The 18,974-nt window shown below is 49.4% G+C and overlaps 7 protein-coding genes across 7 annotated transcripts; 1 reads left to right on the top strand and 6 right to left on the bottom strand.

The window, feature by feature from the left end:
• Window positions 1-343: 343 nt before the first annotated feature.
• Window positions 344-1,223, bottom strand: Triagg1_1071 (uncharacterized protein; the record flags this gene model as incomplete). The annotated part of the gene is made up of 2 exons (XM_062904394.1): window positions 344-780; window positions 953-1,223. The coding sequence occupies 2 exons, from the start codon at window positions 1,221-1,223 to the stop codon at window positions 344-346; spliced, it is 708 nt and encodes a 235-aa protein (XP_062760295.1).
• A 1,086-nt stretch (window positions 1,224-2,309) lies between these two features.
• Window positions 2,310-2,747, bottom strand: Triagg1_1070 (uncharacterized protein; the record flags this gene model as incomplete). The annotated part of the gene is made up of 1 exon (XM_062904383.1): window positions 2,310-2,747. The coding sequence occupies one exon, from the start codon at window positions 2,745-2,747 to the stop codon at window positions 2,310-2,312; it is 438 nt and encodes a 145-aa protein (XP_062760294.1).
• Window positions 2,748-4,291: 1,544 nt separating this feature from the next.
• Triagg1_1069 (uncharacterized protein) lies at window positions 4,292-5,396 on the bottom strand (the record flags this gene model as incomplete). The annotated part of the gene is made up of 3 exons (XM_062904372.1): window positions 4,292-4,765; window positions 4,826-5,277; window positions 5,336-5,396. The coding sequence occupies 3 exons, from the start codon at window positions 5,394-5,396 to the stop codon at window positions 4,292-4,294; spliced, it is 987 nt and encodes a 328-aa protein (XP_062760293.1).
• Window positions 5,397-5,960: 564 nt separating this feature from the next.
• Window positions 5,961-7,264, bottom strand: Triagg1_1068 (uncharacterized protein; the record flags this gene model as incomplete). The annotated part of the gene is made up of 2 exons (XM_062904361.1): window positions 5,961-6,766; window positions 6,817-7,264. 2 exons carry the CDS (start codon window positions 7,262-7,264, stop codon window positions 5,961-5,963), a joined length of 1,254 nt encoding a protein of 417 aa, XP_062760292.1.
• A 651-nt stretch (window positions 7,265-7,915) lies between these two features.
• Triagg1_1067 (uncharacterized protein) lies at window positions 7,916-9,715 on the bottom strand (the record flags this gene model as incomplete). The annotated part of the gene is made up of 3 exons (XM_062904350.1): window positions 7,916-7,992; window positions 8,060-9,543; window positions 9,603-9,715. The coding sequence occupies 3 exons, from the start codon at window positions 9,713-9,715 to the stop codon at window positions 7,916-7,918; spliced, it is 1,674 nt and encodes a 557-aa protein (XP_062760291.1).
• A 3,466-nt stretch (window positions 9,716-13,181) lies between these two features.
• On the top strand, window positions 13,182-16,848 carry Triagg1_1066 (uncharacterized protein; the record flags this gene model as incomplete). Its single annotated transcript, XM_062904338.1, has 3 exons — window positions 13,182-16,328; window positions 16,396-16,674; window positions 16,738-16,848. 3 exons carry the CDS (start codon window positions 13,182-13,184, stop codon window positions 16,846-16,848), a joined length of 3,537 nt encoding a protein of 1,178 aa, XP_062760290.1.
• A 293-nt stretch (window positions 16,849-17,141) lies between these two features.
• On the bottom strand, window positions 17,142-18,056 carry Triagg1_1065 (uncharacterized protein; the record flags this gene model as incomplete). The annotated part of the gene is made up of 2 exons (XM_062904327.1): window positions 17,142-17,553; window positions 17,653-18,056. 2 exons carry the CDS (start codon window positions 18,054-18,056, stop codon window positions 17,142-17,144), a joined length of 816 nt encoding a protein of 271 aa, XP_062760289.1.
• Between the last annotated feature and the right edge of the window lie 918 nt (window positions 18,057-18,974).

The following is an 18,974-nucleotide window of genomic DNA, read 5'->3' as shown; positions in this document are numbered from 1 at the left end:
CAAGGCAACTTTACTATTCCAGTTGTCATCAGCCAAGGTGCAGAAAAACATCAAATCCTATTCAAGAAATACCTTCACAGCCCAGCTAACTGAGCGGCAAGCTCTCGAATATTGCTCTTGGTGACTACATGGGCACCGCTCGATGGTACGTCGCCCGAGTGTATAACCCCCACATTAGACAGCACTGATATCACGCAGTCTCCCTCTTTTTTCCACCACAAAGCCGCTGTGAAGCCCAGCACGCCACCAAAGTGACCCAGCCATCCGTGTTTCTCAGAGTCTCGCATCCTGAAGAGTCCATGGCCCATTTCGGACGCCGCGCTCGAAGTTGGTCGCCACATCTTCATAATAGCAAGCGATTCCGCACTGAGCAACCCCCATCTCGAACGGCAGTGGCGAATTTGACACGATCAGAGGGCGTGGAAACCATGCCACCGGCTGTCCACCCGAAGGAAAGGTTAGATGCCGTACAGTCAATGAGCTTGCCGTCCTGAAGCTTGGGAAAAGCTGCATTGATTCCCGCTGCCTCACGGTATTCCTCTGTGGCAAAGTGATGGCGCTTTGTCATCGTGCCCTGGTTCTGCTCTTCAAACCCCTCTAGAAAAGTGTGGTCCATACCGAGTGGCTCGAGGGTTCGTCGGCGGATTTCGGCCTCTGCCGTGTTCTGCGTAATCTTTTCAACCATAAAACCGAGAAGCTCGTAGTTTGTATTGGCATAGTAATAGTTACCACGCTCAGGGGCGGTCAATCTTGGGCGGCGAATGTAATCAAGAGGCTCGACTTTGGTTCATCTATGAGCTGGATTCAACTTGCTGCCACGTCCTGCCTTGATCCAAATTGGGTCATCTTCCCAGTTGTCAATGCCCGTTTCATGACTTAAGAGCAAGTCAACGTTGGCTTCGGCCGCATTATCAATATCACGGTATATTTCGGGGTCAAGAAGCTGGCTGACAAGTGTCTGACAATTGCAGCTTTCCTTCTTCTATAAGTTGGAAAATGACCACGGCCGTGAATACTTTGGTGATGCTACCAACGCCAAACAAGTGAGTGGCTGTGATGGGCTGCTGGCTCTCAAGATCCGAAACACCGGCGACAAAGGTCCAGCGGCCACGGGATGAGGTTATCGTGGCGGGGAGACCAGTCACTCCAGCTGCGACGCTTTCTTGAAGTATCGCATCGATTTTGGAGAGGCAGTCTGCTTGAGTAGTATCCTCGGAGACCATGGCCGCTGGATCGTGTCTTTTAGTATCGTGTCGATGATTATCACTGATGCTTGCTTCTTTTCTTAGATTAGAGACAAATCAGAATACATATATGTAAGGTAACCAGCTGCTCCCCAGCCTAATAGAGATGTTCTAAAAGTGTTGATTTCCTTGAGACAATGCATGCCGAACAAGGCCAAGTCCATGTAGTTATAGTTGTAATTTGTCCCATATATGACGTGGAATTAATGCGGTAGAAGTAAATATCCTTGTGACAAACTTGTGTTTGCAATAAGAGAGATGTATCTATACTGTGCAGCCTCATCAGAAATATAGTTGAGCATCTAGTGATTATTGCTAGCCTCTCGCTTGTGCACTTCAGTCATCCTACGAATATCCACTTCCCAGTAGTTTCTGCTTATACTTGTAGAGGGCGTAGCAATTAGAACATGGCTCGTATAGGGCGTGGCAGGCAAATGCTTGAGAATATACTCGTATAGGGCGTCACATACAACAAAAGTGCCGTTATAACTGTATTAACATCTACTAATATAAAATTCATACTCACTCCAATCTTAGCACCTGCACACCTCACCTAAACCAGTCAAATGGGTAGATTTAAGCCTACTTCATATTGTTTAGAGGAGGGAAAGCGATTCTGCCATCTTAAAGGAAAAGCAAATCTAAGCTAAGCAATAGGCCATGCTCTTATGGTGGTGTACGATGATTGTCATATTTTGACTCCGGAAATAATCAAGTTGTTAGCGGCAGCTTGGCTACGACAGCCTCAATAGCCCTCGCGTTTTCAGAAGAGAATGGTTGCGTGATTCACGAAAGACTCTCAGTTTTGCACATCAAAGGTGAACTCAGGATCCGAAAACCAGGACGACGAGGCGAGCTTGAAGATTCTAGTTACTTAACTTAGATAATATTATCCCTAGAGCAATACATCCCGTCAACTAACGTGATCTTCTATTATTCTTTATATATGTGAGTGAATCAATGGTCTCCTTCTGGATCTTGTTCCAACACTTCTGCTTCGCGAAGTCGCTGGGACACTGGCTAGCATTTCCCTAAGCTATATATCTGCATATATATATATATTTCCTATGCAAGCGCAACGCTGCCTTCAACAACATTCATGTCGCGGCGATGCCGATCCTCAAGTAAGGCATTAACCTCTTCGCTCAAAGACTCGTTGGCCAACGCAATTCTTAATTTTTGTTTTGTGATCTTAAACTCGTGGCCGCGTTTTTCAAGAAGAAGAGTTATGAGAGCTGATGCATTATGACTCCCCGCTGCGGCTTCGACGATGTCCTCTGTGATCATGATATCGTCACCAAGTTTGTTAAGAAGCAGGCCTAACATGGTCGACGACCCGCTTCTTACTGCTGCGGAAACGTTGCCGATACTGACCCATATCTCGCTATTAGGGCTCAAGAGGACTTCCATCACTTCGATGTTGTATTGGTCTATGGCCATTGCGAGAGGGACTTTGGAGTTCGAAGCTCCTCTCTCAATATCCGGATGCTCATGGGTCATCATGTCACTTACAACCTTAGCTAGATTGAAATAAACCGCAAGCAGGAAGTCTGACCATCCTTCCCAGTTATGATCCGAGAGAAAGAATGGATTGAGACCACTTAACCAATTTTTTGTTTGTGTTTGAGATAAACGACAAAGCCTGCGCGCAAGCTTCCGATGTTCATCTGTAGGATTAATGTCTTGTGAAAAATGCGAAATCCAGTTGTTGGCAGCATAGGAGAAAAAGGGATATTTTTCGTCAAATCCAGCCTGATACTCGAATGGAGTACGAACCATCAGCAAGTAGTTCATACAGACTCCAGACATGAGGCTATGTGCCTTTGATATATTCAACCGTCCCTTCCATGTGTCTGATCGGTCAGAATGAAGGAGAAATTCTCTAGCTGTTTGATGAATGAATGATAATTTAGAATCATGAGTGCTGATGAAGAGGCCGCATAAGTTTCCTGGAGTTGTCTTGTATCTATCCTGCGGCCAGATACTTTTCTGTAGTAATTTATGTGACGAAACCCCATCTCCCAATGCGAGTGTAAGGGCATAGTTAGCCTCGGTGAGAGTCAACGGGCGCTCAGCAGCCAGAGTAAGCTGGAGAAGGGCCTCGGCTTTTCTATCATCCTGAATTCTGGATAGAATCTTCTCATATGCACCGGATACTGTAGAAGGTAGCTCAGACAGGAGCTCTTCTATATCCAGTCTTCTGCCATAAGAACTTGTATTTGTTTCAATAATCTCCAAAGTCAAGTGTAGCCAGAGATATGTTCGGTTCTCCATGTTTTTAAGACGCTCCGAGATCGTGTTGCGGTCATCGGTAGAAAAGCTGCGTGCTATATAGTCCACCTTTACATCGATGAAAAGGTTTATCTCTTGTCCAATCTGCCCGGATTTGGCATCGCCATCGAAGTGGACATAGGCGGGACATTCCATCAACCCATCAAATGACTTTTCAAGGTATTATAGGGTCGACTAGTAATGAGAAACTTTAACTTTGACGGAGCGGATGAGTTGGTATTGAGATATAAGTCGCATAGCTTCTTGGTCAAGCTAATCCTTCCTTCTTCTTCGCATTCGTCTGAGGCATCAAGCAGGCAGACAATTGGGACTGATGACGAATCTACACATTTCCGAAAGATTCGCCATAGTTCATCCGTTCTTTGCACAAGATCATGACTATACGTCCTGTGACTTGAAAGAGAATGTTCGATAAGCCGAGGCTGATGGCGGAAGAGTTGATGTAGTATTGCGCATAGGGCATGAGCGCTATTCTTTTTTTTGTCTTTAAAAAAGAAATAGCAGATAACGCTTCCCGACACAGTAATGGTTGAGGATGAGACTGTAACCGTAGGTGCAGTGCCTGGAACTAAATGACCTTCATCAATTAGGGATTTTGACAAGACTGATTTTCCGCTTCCGGGGCCTGCAGAAACCCAGAGAAGATCTCCGGACTTGCCATCTCGCCAATTATGGAATCTTTCATCTGCTAAGAACCAGTCGCAAGTCCCTGGAACTCTCTCAGGGTTTATGTTTTTGTATCTCTCGTAGTCTCCTCATATCCTTGAAAAATCACTTAGAAGCTTCCTCTCCCTCTTGTCTTGTCTATTCTCTCTTGAGTCTTGAAGAATCTCTTCGTGAAGGAATCGTATTTGTTGGATTTCTTGCAGCTGTTTATCCATTTTGTCCTGGATGATATCCTTGTGCACTCTGTCAACCAGGCGTAGGCATCTATTATGCAATTCCTTGATAGTCGTTATAGCGTCGGCCCAGGCATCGGATCCTGCCATGCTCTGCCAAGCACGAGAAACCTGCGGTTTCGAAAGATGGCATATAACTCGAGCCTGGTATTCAATGATGGAAGAGTATAGCTTGATCAACGGGCCTTTGAGGTCTTGATAAAACTTCATGTTCATGTCTGGTGGCCTGAAGAAGGTCTCTTCGCAAGACTTCCAAAAGATTTGCATATCGTTGATCGAGCTGAAGCCTTTCAACATGCCATCGTTGTATTTCGTGCCACTTGTCAGAAGCTAAAAACTCTAAGTAGGGGGCATCATGAGGGCATGTACGATGGAAAGGTATATATTTACCGGAAGAAGTAATGAAACTCCAGACCAAGCTAAAGCAGCATATGGCTGGGCGCTCACTGCCGATTTAACAATTGGATCGGACCAGAGTAAGAACTTTGCCAACTTCTCAATCTGTTCTCGCATCGTAATATCATGCTCCATGATCGAAATACGTATTTTTTTGCTTTGCCGAATTTCTAGAAGCATCCTCACGTAAATTTCGACGTTTGGTGGCTCTGAAAAGCTCTGGGAGGCAACAAAAACGTCATTTAACGAAGCAATATGCCTCTCATAATCCCCCATCAGCTCTCCATCGCGCTCTGTAGCAAGCGTGTAGGCTAGAGCCCAAAAGTCCTTGTCATTGTCGTAAAGATCCATGTCGTTATCTCCAGGGTCCATACTATCGTGAACGTCCATGTCACTATCGGAAAGTTCCGTGTCATTATCAAAAAAGTCCATGTTATTATCGCTGCCTAATAAGAATTAGCGGAGCGGATCATGATTGACAGACGAGGAGTCGGTATTTCACACCATTGCGAGGCCGTCGAACAGGCGGCATTGTAAGAATAAGAGGTATTTTAGCAGCCATCATCGTGGCGAGTGGAATTTTTGCAAGAACATTTGTTGAAGCCCGTGTACGGAGCGAAGTGTCTCTCTTCAATATACCTTTCGCGGAAGCTTTTAGCTTCTTGAAGAGCGGCATCTTGTTTAGACAGGCTGAGGCCACTTCTAGAATTATGAGATATTCTGTGTTGAGTGTTGAAGGACAATCTTAAATGTAATTTCAGTCAAATAGAGCCGCAAGGCTGGACAGGACATGCATTTCTGGAGCCGGTGCCCGATGAGTGCCCGATGAGCACATGCATACCTATTAATCCGACATGTTCAGCCTGACGCAATCTCTTCATACCTATTGGACCTAAATACATACAAGGTAGTGACAAAATTGTCCAAATCGGGGTTTCAAACTCCTGTCGCTAATTTTTACAGGTATACAAACTTCTGAACTCCTAAACTCCTAATTGACAATATTGCCCACCCTCTCACTCTCAACAGGGTACCTATTCAAATGATATATCCAGTCTATAACATCCTCTTCGTCCTTATCCAACTTTTATTATTCGCCCATTTAAAACATGTTTGGAAATAAAGGACGCTACGTCCATGACCAACCAGTATTCACAACTTTCAACTGAGTGTTCACCTCGCTATGTCGAAGAATCATATTGAACCACCACTTCAAACTTCGAAACGACAGTCGGATCGGCAACAGCATCAGCTCACCGCCAGGAAGACTGGTCCAGGCGCCAAACACTACCAGCCCCAAAACGCTGATGAGAGAAAGCAGTGCTACAAGCCGCACGGCGTTCATTACCAGAGATAGGAGTCCCATCGAGGATAGAGGGAACCTGCTGCTAACATGATTTTGCAGCGGAACTTCAAGTTTGTCGTCCCAGTCGGTGTAGCCTCCGACATACGTGACTACATGCGGCTGCATGACCTCGTATGTCGCTGTGCCGGTGAAATACCCCTTGGCCGCGTGCGCGTGTCTCGAGATTTTCGGCGCGGTTGAGATCATGACGCGTGTGCGGCTTCGAGTATCCCGAGTTTTGCCATAACTTGCCGACGAAGCTGTCTTTTCTTCACCAACGCAGAGGTGGCTGTGTCGATATGTCTCGCCGGGCTGGACCCATTCGAAAACGGTAATCTTGGGAGATAGCCGGATCGCGAGGTTGAGCCACCCTGCAAGCGCAACGATGTCGTGCAAAGCCTGATACGATGCTGGCGATGGCGCGTCTTCTCCGAGGGCGCCAGAGAGAGGGGATAGCATTGTTACGATTTGGGCGGTGATTTTGTCTACGCGTTTCCAGAATAAAGGCGGAACGCCGCCTGTTGCTTCAAGATACACGCGATTGGTGTCTGCCCGAAGGGCTGTACGTCGGAATCCTGCAGATTGCACATCTACGTTAGCCAAAGTCACGTCTAAATGGACACCTCAAGCAGACTCATACCTTCAACGTTGATCATAGAGCTATCCTCCATCCTTAGCAGTTCCGCATGCTCCGGCCCGGCGCCAAACAAGAGATCAGAAAAGACGTGCTTCTCCAGCATCATCATCATCACACCCGACAAAAGGGCACATCGATACGGCCGAGACCTGAGCAACTTCTCCCACTCCCCATCAGCGCTAGGCCGAGCAACCATGCGGGCGAAACTCAGAAATTCTTTGGGATGCTTCAGCTTCCAGAGCGACTTCTTCGAATTGGCCGCCTTTTTGCAGATTCCATCTTTGAGGAATTTGTTGATTTCGGAATAAAGCAGTTCGAACGCTTCTTGATGGCCTTCATCGGGTATGTCTCCTTGAAGCTCGGAGAAGGGGAGTTTGCGCTGGCTTGGCTGGAGGGTTTTGAGATGGCGAGGGATCCTTGCGGATAGTCTGCTGCTGTGTCTGGTCGGCATTGTGAATGCGAATTAAGCGCAGCTTGAATTCGGATTTTAAGACAATTGAAAAATGGGGGATAAAACGAGTAGATGCAAGACCTCTGCTCTTATACATTCGCAGGATTGTGATATTCGGCGACGTGCAGACTAGCGGTCAGACGTCCTGCATCTTCTTATGCCGCCATCTAGGGTCTGTCGGCGGCTTCTCAGAGACAAGCGTCTTTCACTGGTCGACGCGTTCAATCGTTCAGCGATGCGTTCAATTCACGGCGAAGTATGCACGCCTCTTTCATCCGACTGGGGCCTGTTCAAAGCGTGTCGATCAAAGGGGTCGTGCACAAATGAACGCAAATCATTGTTGGCATAAAAATAGAATGTCAAAGGCATAAAGCCGACCTTGAGGCCTTTTAAAAACACTTGTCATGAGAACACACGTCTTTATTTCAATAAATCTTCAACTGGCTTTTAGCCACCCATGATGCTGCTCCTCTCCAACTACTGCTGGACTGAAAATTGCCACGGCGCTTCCATAGACTCAAAACTCCTACGAGATCCACACATACCATCATATTTGATGTCAATCATTTGTAATATATGAAACGGAGGAAAGAAAAAAGAAATTGGTATTGTCTGGTATACAGATATTGGGGAAATTTTAGGCTTTGTAGATTAAAAGTGCTCTTTCCAGAAGCGGAACTCGACTTCGCGAGCCGTGGCAGCCTTGCAGGCAGTCTTGATATCGCGAGCTGGAGAGATGGCATGTTAGCTTAGAATAGACACAATGGGCAATATGCTGGAAACATTGGTACATACCTGCAACAGAAGGACCGCAAAAGTAAACACCGACCGTCGTCTTCATGCTACCCTCGAGACCGCCGAGATAGGTCCTGTCGAGAATACCATCGCGCATAGTTCTGAACAGACGAGCAAAGTTGGGTCGGCCAAACTGAGTCCGTGACTTGAGCTCAGTGAGGGGATCCATCTCGGCACCGACACTGTTCAACACGATGTTCTGAGCGGTGTCCATGTCAAGTCTCTGGGTGAGGTAGGTGTGGATCTTGAGGAATTCAACACCAGAGCTTCCAGGGACGCGAGCAGCTTCGTTGGACTGTTCCTCGAGAGAGGACAACAGTGTCTGGAACCATTCAAAAGAGCCGGTATCCTTGCAGACCCAGATGAACTCAACACGACGAAGACGAGTGGGAGGGTTGGGGGAGTTTCGGAGATGCCAGATGTTCTTCAGAATAGAAGCCCAAGGAGTAACGCCAATACCAGTTCCGATAAGGACAGCAATTTCGTTCTCAAAGACGTCCTCAGCGGGAGCTCCATAGGGGCCGTCAATACGCAGAGCAGGCATCTGCTGGCCGTTTTGCAAAGCGACCTCGTACATACCCATGGGGTCGACACCGTCGTAGAACTTGGCTTGAGCGGCACCGGCACCAAGGGCGTCTCCCAGCTGGCTGGTGAAGTCACCGACCTGGCGAACGTGGACGGAGACATAGGGATCGAACGGGCACGAGGTGATGGTGAAGGGGTGCCACTGGTACTTTGAAATGGATGGCACCTGAAGGAACAACCACTGGCCGGCCTTGTACTTGAAAGAAGGCTTGTTGAACTGAATCTCGACGACGTCATACGGGTGACGGATAACACGAGTAATCTTGGTCTCACGACGGGCACGAACCTCGCGATACAGGCGCTCAATCAGGTAGAAGCCACCAGTGAAGAGCTCCCATCGCCATCCAAGATAACCAATGCAGTGCGACCAAAATTGCTCACCTTCAAATGGAGAGAATCCATTGGCGGTATCACGAACGAAGCAGCCGACAGTGTGGGTGTAGAGAGCCAGGAAGAAGGGGATGAACAGGTGGTGTGTGTACCAGAAAGTCTCGAAAGATTGCTGACGGATACGAGCATGGGCGGTGGTATACATGAGCAGCATGCAAAGGAGCATGACGTGACCGGTAATACCACCAGGCTGAGCGTAGTGGATCTGCAGAGCGGTAACGGGACGGATCTGCCTCTTCTCGACATTGTAAAAGTTGACGTAGTGGGCTGACGTGTGCAAGATGCTGAAGAGTAGCAGAGAGTAGGCAATCTGGCGATGCATCCACAGGTTCTCATCAAGGGGGAGGAAGCGGATCTTGGGTCGGATCCATCGCATAATGGTTCGGCAGACGGGGAGCAGGATGAGCATGCAGTCGACGCTGAGCACCAGACCAGCACCTCGAGAAATCCACACAGAGAACTTGAGCGTGTTAAGACCTGCCAGCCTTATGTCGGCGGCTTGTTTATACCTGGAATCATGTTAGCTGCTTCAAGGATGATCAGACGTCATTTCAGTGTTGAGGCTCACCATCCATATGCGAAAATGCCGAAATGAAATCCCCAGAAGAGAATGTGATAGAAGAACTTTTGAATGGTGAACTGCTTGCGGATCAGCTCGCCATATGTGAGTTGGCCAGCCATCTTGGATGATTGGTTTCGAGTTTTCCTCCTCTTAACAGTTGAAGCCCTTTGAAATTAAAATGTCGACCCGCGACAATGCTGAAATATTATGATAGGATGCCCTTGGGATTACCCAATGCAAGCGGTTCCCCGACTCTAAACAACGATGATACCCTTCGACTTTCCACAATAAGACACCGATTCCCAAGTCGACTTTGGATCCGCCCCAAATAAGTCGTCCAAGGCAGAATACAAAAAATTACTAGTCAAAAATCGGAGACGCTGGAAAACGAAGGTTGAATAAAGAGTGTAAAGAGTGACCTGAGCCAGCAGTGGATAGCAAGGAAAGGCCCAAGGGGACGTCCGTAGAAGGGAAAGAAAAAGATGGCTGCTCTTTTGGCCCGCCTAACGACAGCTGAGGGAAGAAGGGAAAAGAAGAAGCCAAGAATATGGGAGTCGCCGAGAGATAAAGAGGGCTCCTGGTCGACCTAATCGGCGTGAAACACGGACAGGCTGGAGAAGTCGGGGATGGATCCGAAATGGTGGCTCCGGCGTCTTCCTTTGACTTCGGATGTCGAGGTTCCTTGTCGCATGAAACTCGATACCCCTGCAGCTGCGAAGCGATCCGCCAAATGACACGGTGAGGGCTCGCGGGCCGGTAGCATCGGCCGCTGCAGCAGACGCCAGGCTAGGAGTATTCCCTCTGCAACGAGCACTTGTGAGAGCTGCGATTGCAGTTTAGGGCCTGGTTGACTGTAAACCGTAAACCCAGCGAAGATCACGGCGCAGGAAGTGAGACTCTCGTGGAGCGGATTGTGCGACGGCGAGTGTGAGAGCAGGGCCGAGGGGCAGCTGTAGCGGCGTTTCGGGCGCTGGCTCAGGGGCCTTGAAGGGAGTGGCCGAGGGGCGTGTGCGTTTGAGAGTCTGGTCAAGCAAGCTTGAAGAAGCTTGTCTGCACTTTGACGGTGCTCCGAAGCTGTAATGTTTCAACAGGAGTGTCTGTGCAAATGCAAGCGCAGGTGCAGGTGCAGAGATGGAGGTTTGCAGATGCAGCAGAAGCAGAAGCAGGAAGTGGAAGATTTTGGATTAGGTAGGACGTGGTACAAGTACAGTAACCTTTGAAGTTTAGTAGTAGGTGATACAGGCGGGCACTCTTCAGTTTCCAGCGCCTGGGATTCGATGATTCGATCAAGTCACCTGCAGGGCCCCAATGCCCGCTCCCCCGCTTCTCCGCTGCTTTGTGCTGCTCAGATTCTGCTCTTTTGGCACCATAAATAGGAACATTGAATTCCATCACATCCAAAGCCGCCGGCCTCGCGTGCACTTGCATTCTCGCGATGCGCTCTGACTGGTCTGGCCGAGTTAGTCAGGGAGTAGCAAGGCGCGATGCCAGTCCTGATGAGGCAACGGCCCTGAGGCTGGGCGCTTAAAACACCAGACGGCTGGCCAACAAGAGGCTAGATTTGTGTCCCCTGAACTAGCTGCGCGGTGATGGACTGCTAGGGCACGCGGACCCCTGTCTGGTGTGGACGCCTTTGATGACTGTTGATATCGTTGAATTTGCTCTTCTGGGCGACCTAAAACAGCACATCTGGTGATATCACTTGCTGAACGGATGACTTGAGCAGTCGAATCGAACCATTTTGCGATGCTTGTAACGGAAGAGCATCTCCGTCCGTCGATTGCGTTGTCGCCAAGACCAGTTATCTGGAGTAAGCTTGATTTAGCTGACGCTCGAGTTCAAATCTTGGACTCCCTTTGTCTGCGTTGTCGATTTATTAAGTCGATGATGATTGGTCGCGACGCCTACCAGCAAGTGCTCGGATGGGTTAGTCTGCCCGTGCTCTCTGCCTTGATTGTCATCATCAAGCTTTGAATCAAGATGCAATTTAGTACCTATGGAAAGCATCCATCGCTACCGGCAATCTGGTGTGTCCCAGGTTAGGCTACTCCTGATAGTACCCATTCCCTCCTTTCCCCATATTCGCCTGAAAGGTAGGCCTGGAGATTTAACTCTTCCATTTAAGATTATACATCTTGTTCAAACACACAACCGATCCATGGCTTCTAGCCGAGTTCTGGTCGTGTCTCTCTCCCTGCTGTTTACCTCCTGAAAGAGTGAGCAAGGCGGTGTTTACAAAGATTAGCTACCTACTCTCAACTGAAACGAGTAGCAACTTAAAACGTTAGCGCTCGTGATAGATGGACGCCCTGCACCTTTTGCGCACGGAGGTTTGGGCTCGTCCCTTGATTTTAGCGCAGCTCCTGCGGCCCCTCCCATCCCGGGCGTGAGGCCTTCACGTTGGTCCCTGCAAATGAACCGGCATTGGCGAGGCGGTTGTTTGCATTGGCAGACGTAGTATCGAGATTTTGGCGGGAAACATTCACGCGATGATGAAAGAATCGTACGATTTTTTTTGCAAAGCTCCCCAAGACACACACGTGGCGGGATCCAGCAGTTTGGCTATAAAACGCTTCCTTTCGCATGCTTGAATTCGTTCCGTTATCCTGTTTTACGACTTTTGGCCACTCTGACTTGCTTCCCAGACATATCGATCGCCCAATGCTACTCTCGCCGCCCTGCTCACGATGACAAACCGAATACGAAGTACACCAAGTACAATGTACAGATTAGACCTATAGCGCGTAAGAGAGGGACGAGGAGGGAGCGTCAAAACTTCGTGCGGCACAACGCAAAACACACCCCGAGATGCTCGTCGCCTAGTAGACCAGCCGCTGGACACGACTTGGTCACCCTCGATGCACAGCCGGTCCACAATGCTGTTACCTTAGTTCATAGCGCCATGCCTGTCGACTCGAGGATCATCAGGGCGGCTTCGGCTCAAAAGGTCCTTCGTTTGAGACGACAAGGATACTCAGCAGAGCGGCCAGACCAGACGTAACCGATGGAACGTGCAAAATATTTGAGTGGGAATCGGGTCCAGTTCAAGCGGTCCATACTTTTTCATTTTATTTTTGGGTCTTTCTGGTCAATAGCACTGGCTTCGTATTCGCCGCTACTCTGCTCGGAAGATCCTGACAGCATCTACATCTCCATTGCGGGCGGCAGTTTGACCTCCAGGTGTCGCATGAATGAAATGACGTTCCCTTGTAAACTCGACGTCAATGGAAAGCCAATCGTAGTTTGCTGGCTCTTTTAGTTGTCTCGGCATTGGCCACTGAGCAGCAGCACCAACGTAATTGCATTGAGCAGTTCCTGGTCTGCGCTGTGCGACAATGTGGGGAGTGGTCAGTCTTTGGCGGCGGAATGACGTAGTGGTGATAAATGCCCAGCCATGTCCATCTTTGCTCGCCATGCCGTCATCCACAGTCAATCGCCGATTTGAGCAGTAACTCAATGGCATGTTAGGCAGTTATAAAGAAAATTCGAGTTCAAAAAATTAATCATTAAAACTCCATTTCATGTATACGCGTGTAGTTTGCACAAAGAAAACCTCCCGCCAGCTGCAATGTGTAGAGCCTCATAATGTCTGGCAAAGAAGATGTGGAAAATACCCGCCGCTACGAAGCTCCGTATAGCGAACGACACCCAATCCCTACCATATCGAAATACAGAGAGGAAAGGGAGGCGAGACAGCAAGATGCACTAAAGAACGACGTGGAGAGCCCGGATCAACGTCCTTCTCGGGCCAAAGAAAGAGAAGCTGGGAGTTCCGATGACGAAGCAGAAGATTTTCAGTCTGAAAACGAGGCAGCTATCCAGGACACATCGCAAGTTGATCCTGCCGCAATCAATCCACGAAAAAAGAACAAGGATTCCCAGAAAGAAAGGGCGGAACGCGAGGTCACGGATCCCGTCACTCACCTCCCCGTGAAGATTCACGACTTCACTGACGGCGCCCTCAAAGAACTGGACGAAAACGAGGTCCCATTTGAACAGTCAAAAAGAACCTTGAGTGGTATCGATGAGAAGAACAAGTCCGAGGCCGAACTACGCAAGGAACAAGACGGTTCACAAGAGAAACATCATGCCTTGATGAATCAGTTCCCGCCACCTGACCTCGACTTCTTACGCAAGGAAGTCGTTGCGGCAAGCAGCCGTGGCTTTGTGATTTCTTTAGCCGGTGCATGCGGCATCTTGGTTACTACCTTTGTTACTCGCGAAGCAATTTTTACAAATGTGCATCGGGATGGAGGATGGACAGCTGTTGCTCAGCGGTTATTGCCATGGCTTGCTCTGGTTACCGTCAGCGCAGGAATATTCTCTGTCTTTATCTTCGGCGTGAGGGATTGGACGGCCAAAAAGGTCGATAGCGCAATCCAAGACGAGGTCTGGCGCTCGCAGCGCCGGCAGATGAAACGCGAGGCCAAGAAATACGAAAGGGAGACTACCTTGTGGCTCAATTCCTTGCTGAGCTCAGTCTGGCCGCTCATCAACCCCGACCTCTTTACCAGTCTGGCAGACACCCTTGAAGATGTCATGCAAGCTTCTTTGCCCAAAATGGTACGCATGGTCAGCGTGGAAGATATTGGCCAAGGCAGCGAATCGCTGCGCATCCTCGGTGTTCGATGGCTGCCCACTGGAGCTGCTGCACAAGCCGTAACGGAAGATGGGAAGATTATCTCACACAAAGACAAGGACAGTCGCAGCAATTCGGAGCTGGGCGAAGAGGAAGAGCCTGATAGTAAAAGCGATAAGTCCGTTTCTCGGGGCATGGCAGCTGAGGAAGGTGACTTTATCAACCTGGAGGTTGCTTTTGCATACAGGACTCGATCCACCAGCAAGTCATTCAAGGAGCGAAGCAAAAACATGCACCTCTACTTGGCCTTTTATCTGCCCGGAAACTTGAAGATACCCGTCTGGGTTGATCTGCATGGAGCGGTCGGCACCATGAGGCTGCGCCTACAGCTGACGCCTGATCCCCCGTTTTTCGATCTCTGTACGTTGACACTGCTTGGCCAACCAAAAGTGGATTTAAGCTGTGTGCCCCTGAGCAAGCATGCCTTGAATCTTATGGATGTGCCCTTTATAAGCAATTTCGTGCAGTCGGCAGTTGACGCAGCCATGGCGCAATATGTCGCTCCAAAGAGTCTGACGCTGGATCTCAAAGATATGCTCGCCGGCGATGACTTCAAAAAGGACACATACGCCAAAGGTGTTCTTATGGTCAATATCAAGCGTGGTTACGATTTCAAGATAGGAGATTCAGGCATACCACTGATCAAAGACTCCAGTTCAGATCCATATGTGTCTGTTGGATGGGCAAAATTTGGCAAGGTTCTCTGGAGCACGCGCATTTTAACGTCTGAAATGGAACCATATTGGGATGAGACTTGTTTTGTGCTGGTCACCCCTGAAGAGCTAAACATCAACGAAAGGCTCCGCCTTCAGCTGTGGGACTCTGATCGGTTTACGGCGGATGACGACCTCGGGAGAATTGAGGTTGACCTCAAAGAGCTGATGCAAAACGAGGAGTCGAATGGGCGCATGTGGCAACGCACAGATGGATTTAGAGCACTGAAATCTGGCCACGACATGCCGGGGAAACTCGAGTGGAGTGTTGGGTACTTTTCAAAAGCAAGACTCCAGAAATGCCAATTCGAGCAACAGACTCACGACCCAGAAGTTAGATCAATGGAGCAGCTTAAAGAAAAGGTCAGCAACAGCTGCGAGCGGAAACTTCGAGAAGCCATGCTCAAACATTCGTCATCCGATCGCGATGATAGCGAGCTAGAACAGCAGAAGATGCAGGAAATGAAGTCGGAACAAGATGCGATGATCATATCGGCGCCGCCGCCCGACGGATATCCAAGTGGCATCTTCAGCCTGCAGATTCACAACATCACCGGACTCGAAGTTCCGCAGCTAAACAAAAGCTTGAAGGACAAGGATGGCAATGCCAGCGACGAAGAGACTGGCGAGGGTCTGCCCAGCGCCTACTGCACCGTAATTGTTAACCATAAGAAAACCTACAAAACGCGAACCAAGCCGCAAAACACAAAGCCCTTTTTCAACGCAATTTGCGAGCGCTTCATTCGAGACTGGAGGTCCTGCGAAGTCTATGTCTCCGTGAGGGATGCCAGGTTGCACGAGGACGACCCATTATTGGGCATTGTCCATCTGCCTCTGAGCGAAGTGTTCAAGGAACGCTCTCAGAGAAATGGCTTTTGGCCCATCTCCGGAGGCATTGGCTATGGGAAGATCAGACTGTCCATGGTATGGCGCAGCGTCCAACTTCAAGCGCCGCGCAACCTCGTCGGGTGGCAGTATGGCACAGTGAATGTGCAACCTGTCGCAACGAGCTCAGATTGCCCCGAGGATCTGAGATACGCGAAGCTGAAGCTGAAGACTGACATCAGCAGCGGCAAAATGTATTCTCGCGGATCCGGAGAGGCGACGTGGGCGACGAGTAAGGATCGGCCTCTCAGTCTGGCTGTTCAGAAACGATACAGCGGCTGCTTATCCATTGCCTTCAAAGATAAGAAAGTGCTGGGAGACAAAGTGTCTGCTTTTAGTGTGTGCTGGCTGAAGGATATTCCAGATGGGGAAAATTTGATACTCGATCTAGCCATCTGGAAAGGCGATTTCAAGAGGGCGACATCGTGCTGCCTGGATCAATGCGGAGAAAGAATTGGGACGCTCAGTCTCAAGGCGACATTCTGGCCGGGCATGGTAAGTTGACACTTTGATTTCAGACTACCCTGTAATAGAAGAAGAAATCTCTAACACGGTCTTTTAGGGCGCTGCGCATTCCGAATGGGCCAATAGCAGCGATCAAATACGAGATGTTGTTGAAGTAATCGATGCTGCAAGAGATAATCTCAGAGACGACGACATGGAAAGAGCTGCAGGAATTGTGGACGAGGAAATCTCAAGCGACAGCGATAGCTCTGATGAAGATGAATACATACCAGATGGTAGCGCGGACCATAAGCAGGGCCCCATAGACCAAGTACGGGATTACAAACGGAGAGATAAAGCCTTACACAGACAGCATCGAGGCCTCATGCAATGGAAGGTAAGACAAATTCACCAGAATATGCCAGCTTCAGTGGAAATGAGTAGCTAACCCCTGGCGTAGGTGCCTCGAACCGCGAAATGGGTGAAGCACCAGGTGGACAAGGTGGAAGATAGTGTTACTAGCATGCTTGATCACAGAAACAAGGAGGCTGGGATTGAGACTGAGGTATAATAAAGTCGGCCCAAAAGAACGGATATCATATAATTTCTAGCAAGCAAGACCATGGTCTAAGAGGAAATGACGGTGGCTAATCTAACTAAGGTATCTGTAAAAATGATAATAACTCCCTCAAACGAATTGCGCCCCCAAAGGATTCCCATTCATAAGAAATGAAAGCCGTGAAGTAAAATGCAAACACAGACGCAAATGCCATGGCATGACGGTGACCCCGGGAATACTGGCCGCAGTCTTCATGGTAGATCCTGCTGCGTTGCGGCGTTTAAAAGAGTTGTCCTTGATCCAGGTTAGTTACTGTTGTCGAACACGTCGCCTGTCGTTAGGACGGGGCCTAAGGCTTCGTTGGATGGTGCGGGAGTGGCGTTGTTCTTACGGTTCCTCTTTGATCGCACCTCAACTGCCTCTGGCTGCAGCGGAGTCACGTCGTCTTCAGGGTCGTCGCGGTAGCGCTCAGGATCGTCTTCTGCCAGCAAGGGGGCGAGCAAGGGTGCATCACTACGACGCCACGGAAATCTTAGACCCAAGTTCAAACTCTTAACGCTCTGGAACCAAGGGATCTCGGGCAGTGAGGAAGGCCGCAGGTGGTGCTCGCAGTTTGGACAATTTGGAGGAAGAATTTGCCAGGCAACCCACTGTAAGAGGCCGTGAATAGCGAACCCTTGATAGACGGCGTGGGCCGCTGCAAAGACATGGCAGAAGCTATTCGGCACAGGTTAAATTCCATCACGCAAAGAACCAGCCAGATACGGCTATGCTAGAATAGAAACTCAAGCATCTTGGAGTGGTGGGGGGACATACAAGCTTGTCAGAATAGGCAGCGTAGCATAAGCAGCAAGCATACTTAGTGAAGCCGAACGGCCGTGATGGGTCCATGTGAAGACGAGAACGATCATGAGAGCAGCAGCAAGTACGACGTCGTGAATGAAAACAACGATGGGATGAGTGAGGACGGCGCGGATAGAAATGCCGCTGCGGCCTTCAGATTCGATGGACTCGACATCAGCCTCCTGCCTGTGGCCTGCGGTGCGAAGGAGCGCAATCGAGGTGGCGACAGACACGGCTTGAGGCACCAGGCCAACAGCCGGAACGGGATTATGCGACAAGACGCCGTGGGCGATGCAGAGAGCGAAGGACGGGACGAAGGACACGACGGCGGCGATGCGAAGCGGGCGGGCAGCCGCGTCAACGGTTGAGTCTTCCATGATGGGCGGTGCTGGTGAATGGCGGCCGGGCTGAAGGTGACTGAAGCCGCGAGAAGTCGGCAGCGAGTATAAGAGGGCAGCGAGATGCCGTCAGTCAGTCAGTGCCAGCGCCGACGTCTGGGATTTATTTTTATTTTATTTTAATTTGGGCTCACATTGTCAGGAGAAGCTGCATTGGACAGAGAGATTACCATAGCGGAAAGCGCTGCCCCTCACTGAGACCCCTGTTTGTCTGAGATGTACAAAGTCAGTTAGTGCAGGGCCAATAGCCGGATCTGGTATCTTGACGACAGGAGCTGATTAGGAGAGTGGGGGTTACACAGGTGCGAGCTTGATTCAACGACATGACACGCAGATTTGACGACACAATTGGACGACACTGCAAAATTATTACATGTTGTGAATTATAGGACGAAAGGCTGATATACTTGCGAGTTTAGGGGATTACAGGTGGGTCATTGGATTTTCTTGAATTGCCCTATTTTTCATGGCTGTGTTGGGTGTGAGTGAGTTGACCTGAACGAACATCTAATGTCCAAAACACCAAAGCCTCGAAGGTGGTTTATGCCATCTCGCCGCCACTCGATTTTTCAGCAACGCGAAAGAGCGCGAACGCGGTGACGTTGCCTGGCCATCAATTGGTTTTCGTCTGACGTTCTCGCGTCAGTCACCGCGTTTGGGCTCACCTACGGGCAGCTGTAGTGAGGAAAAAGTGAGGCCATGCTGAGTTTCTGCCCCATCGACTCGCCAGCTGGCGACCAGTCCGCCTCGCAAAATCAACAAATAATTCACTGCAACGCGCTCAATTGGTCAGAAAAAAGTGAAATCATGTGCCCACAGCTGCCCTGAAAAAAAAAAAATAATAAAACCCCCCGCCCCCAGCTCTTCTTTTCCTCTTCTTCTCTTCCTTCTTCAAGT

This window comes from Trichoderma aggressivum (assembly GCF_033847375.1).
Source record: "Trichoderma aggressivum f. europaeum strain CBS 100526 chromosome Unknown scaffold_002, whole genome shotgun sequence".
NCBI lineage: Eukaryota > Fungi > Ascomycota > Sordariomycetes > Hypocreales > Hypocreaceae > Trichoderma > Trichoderma aggressivum.
Note: the sequence above shows the minus strand (reverse complement) of the source record. Positions and strands in the feature narration are given on the sequence as shown.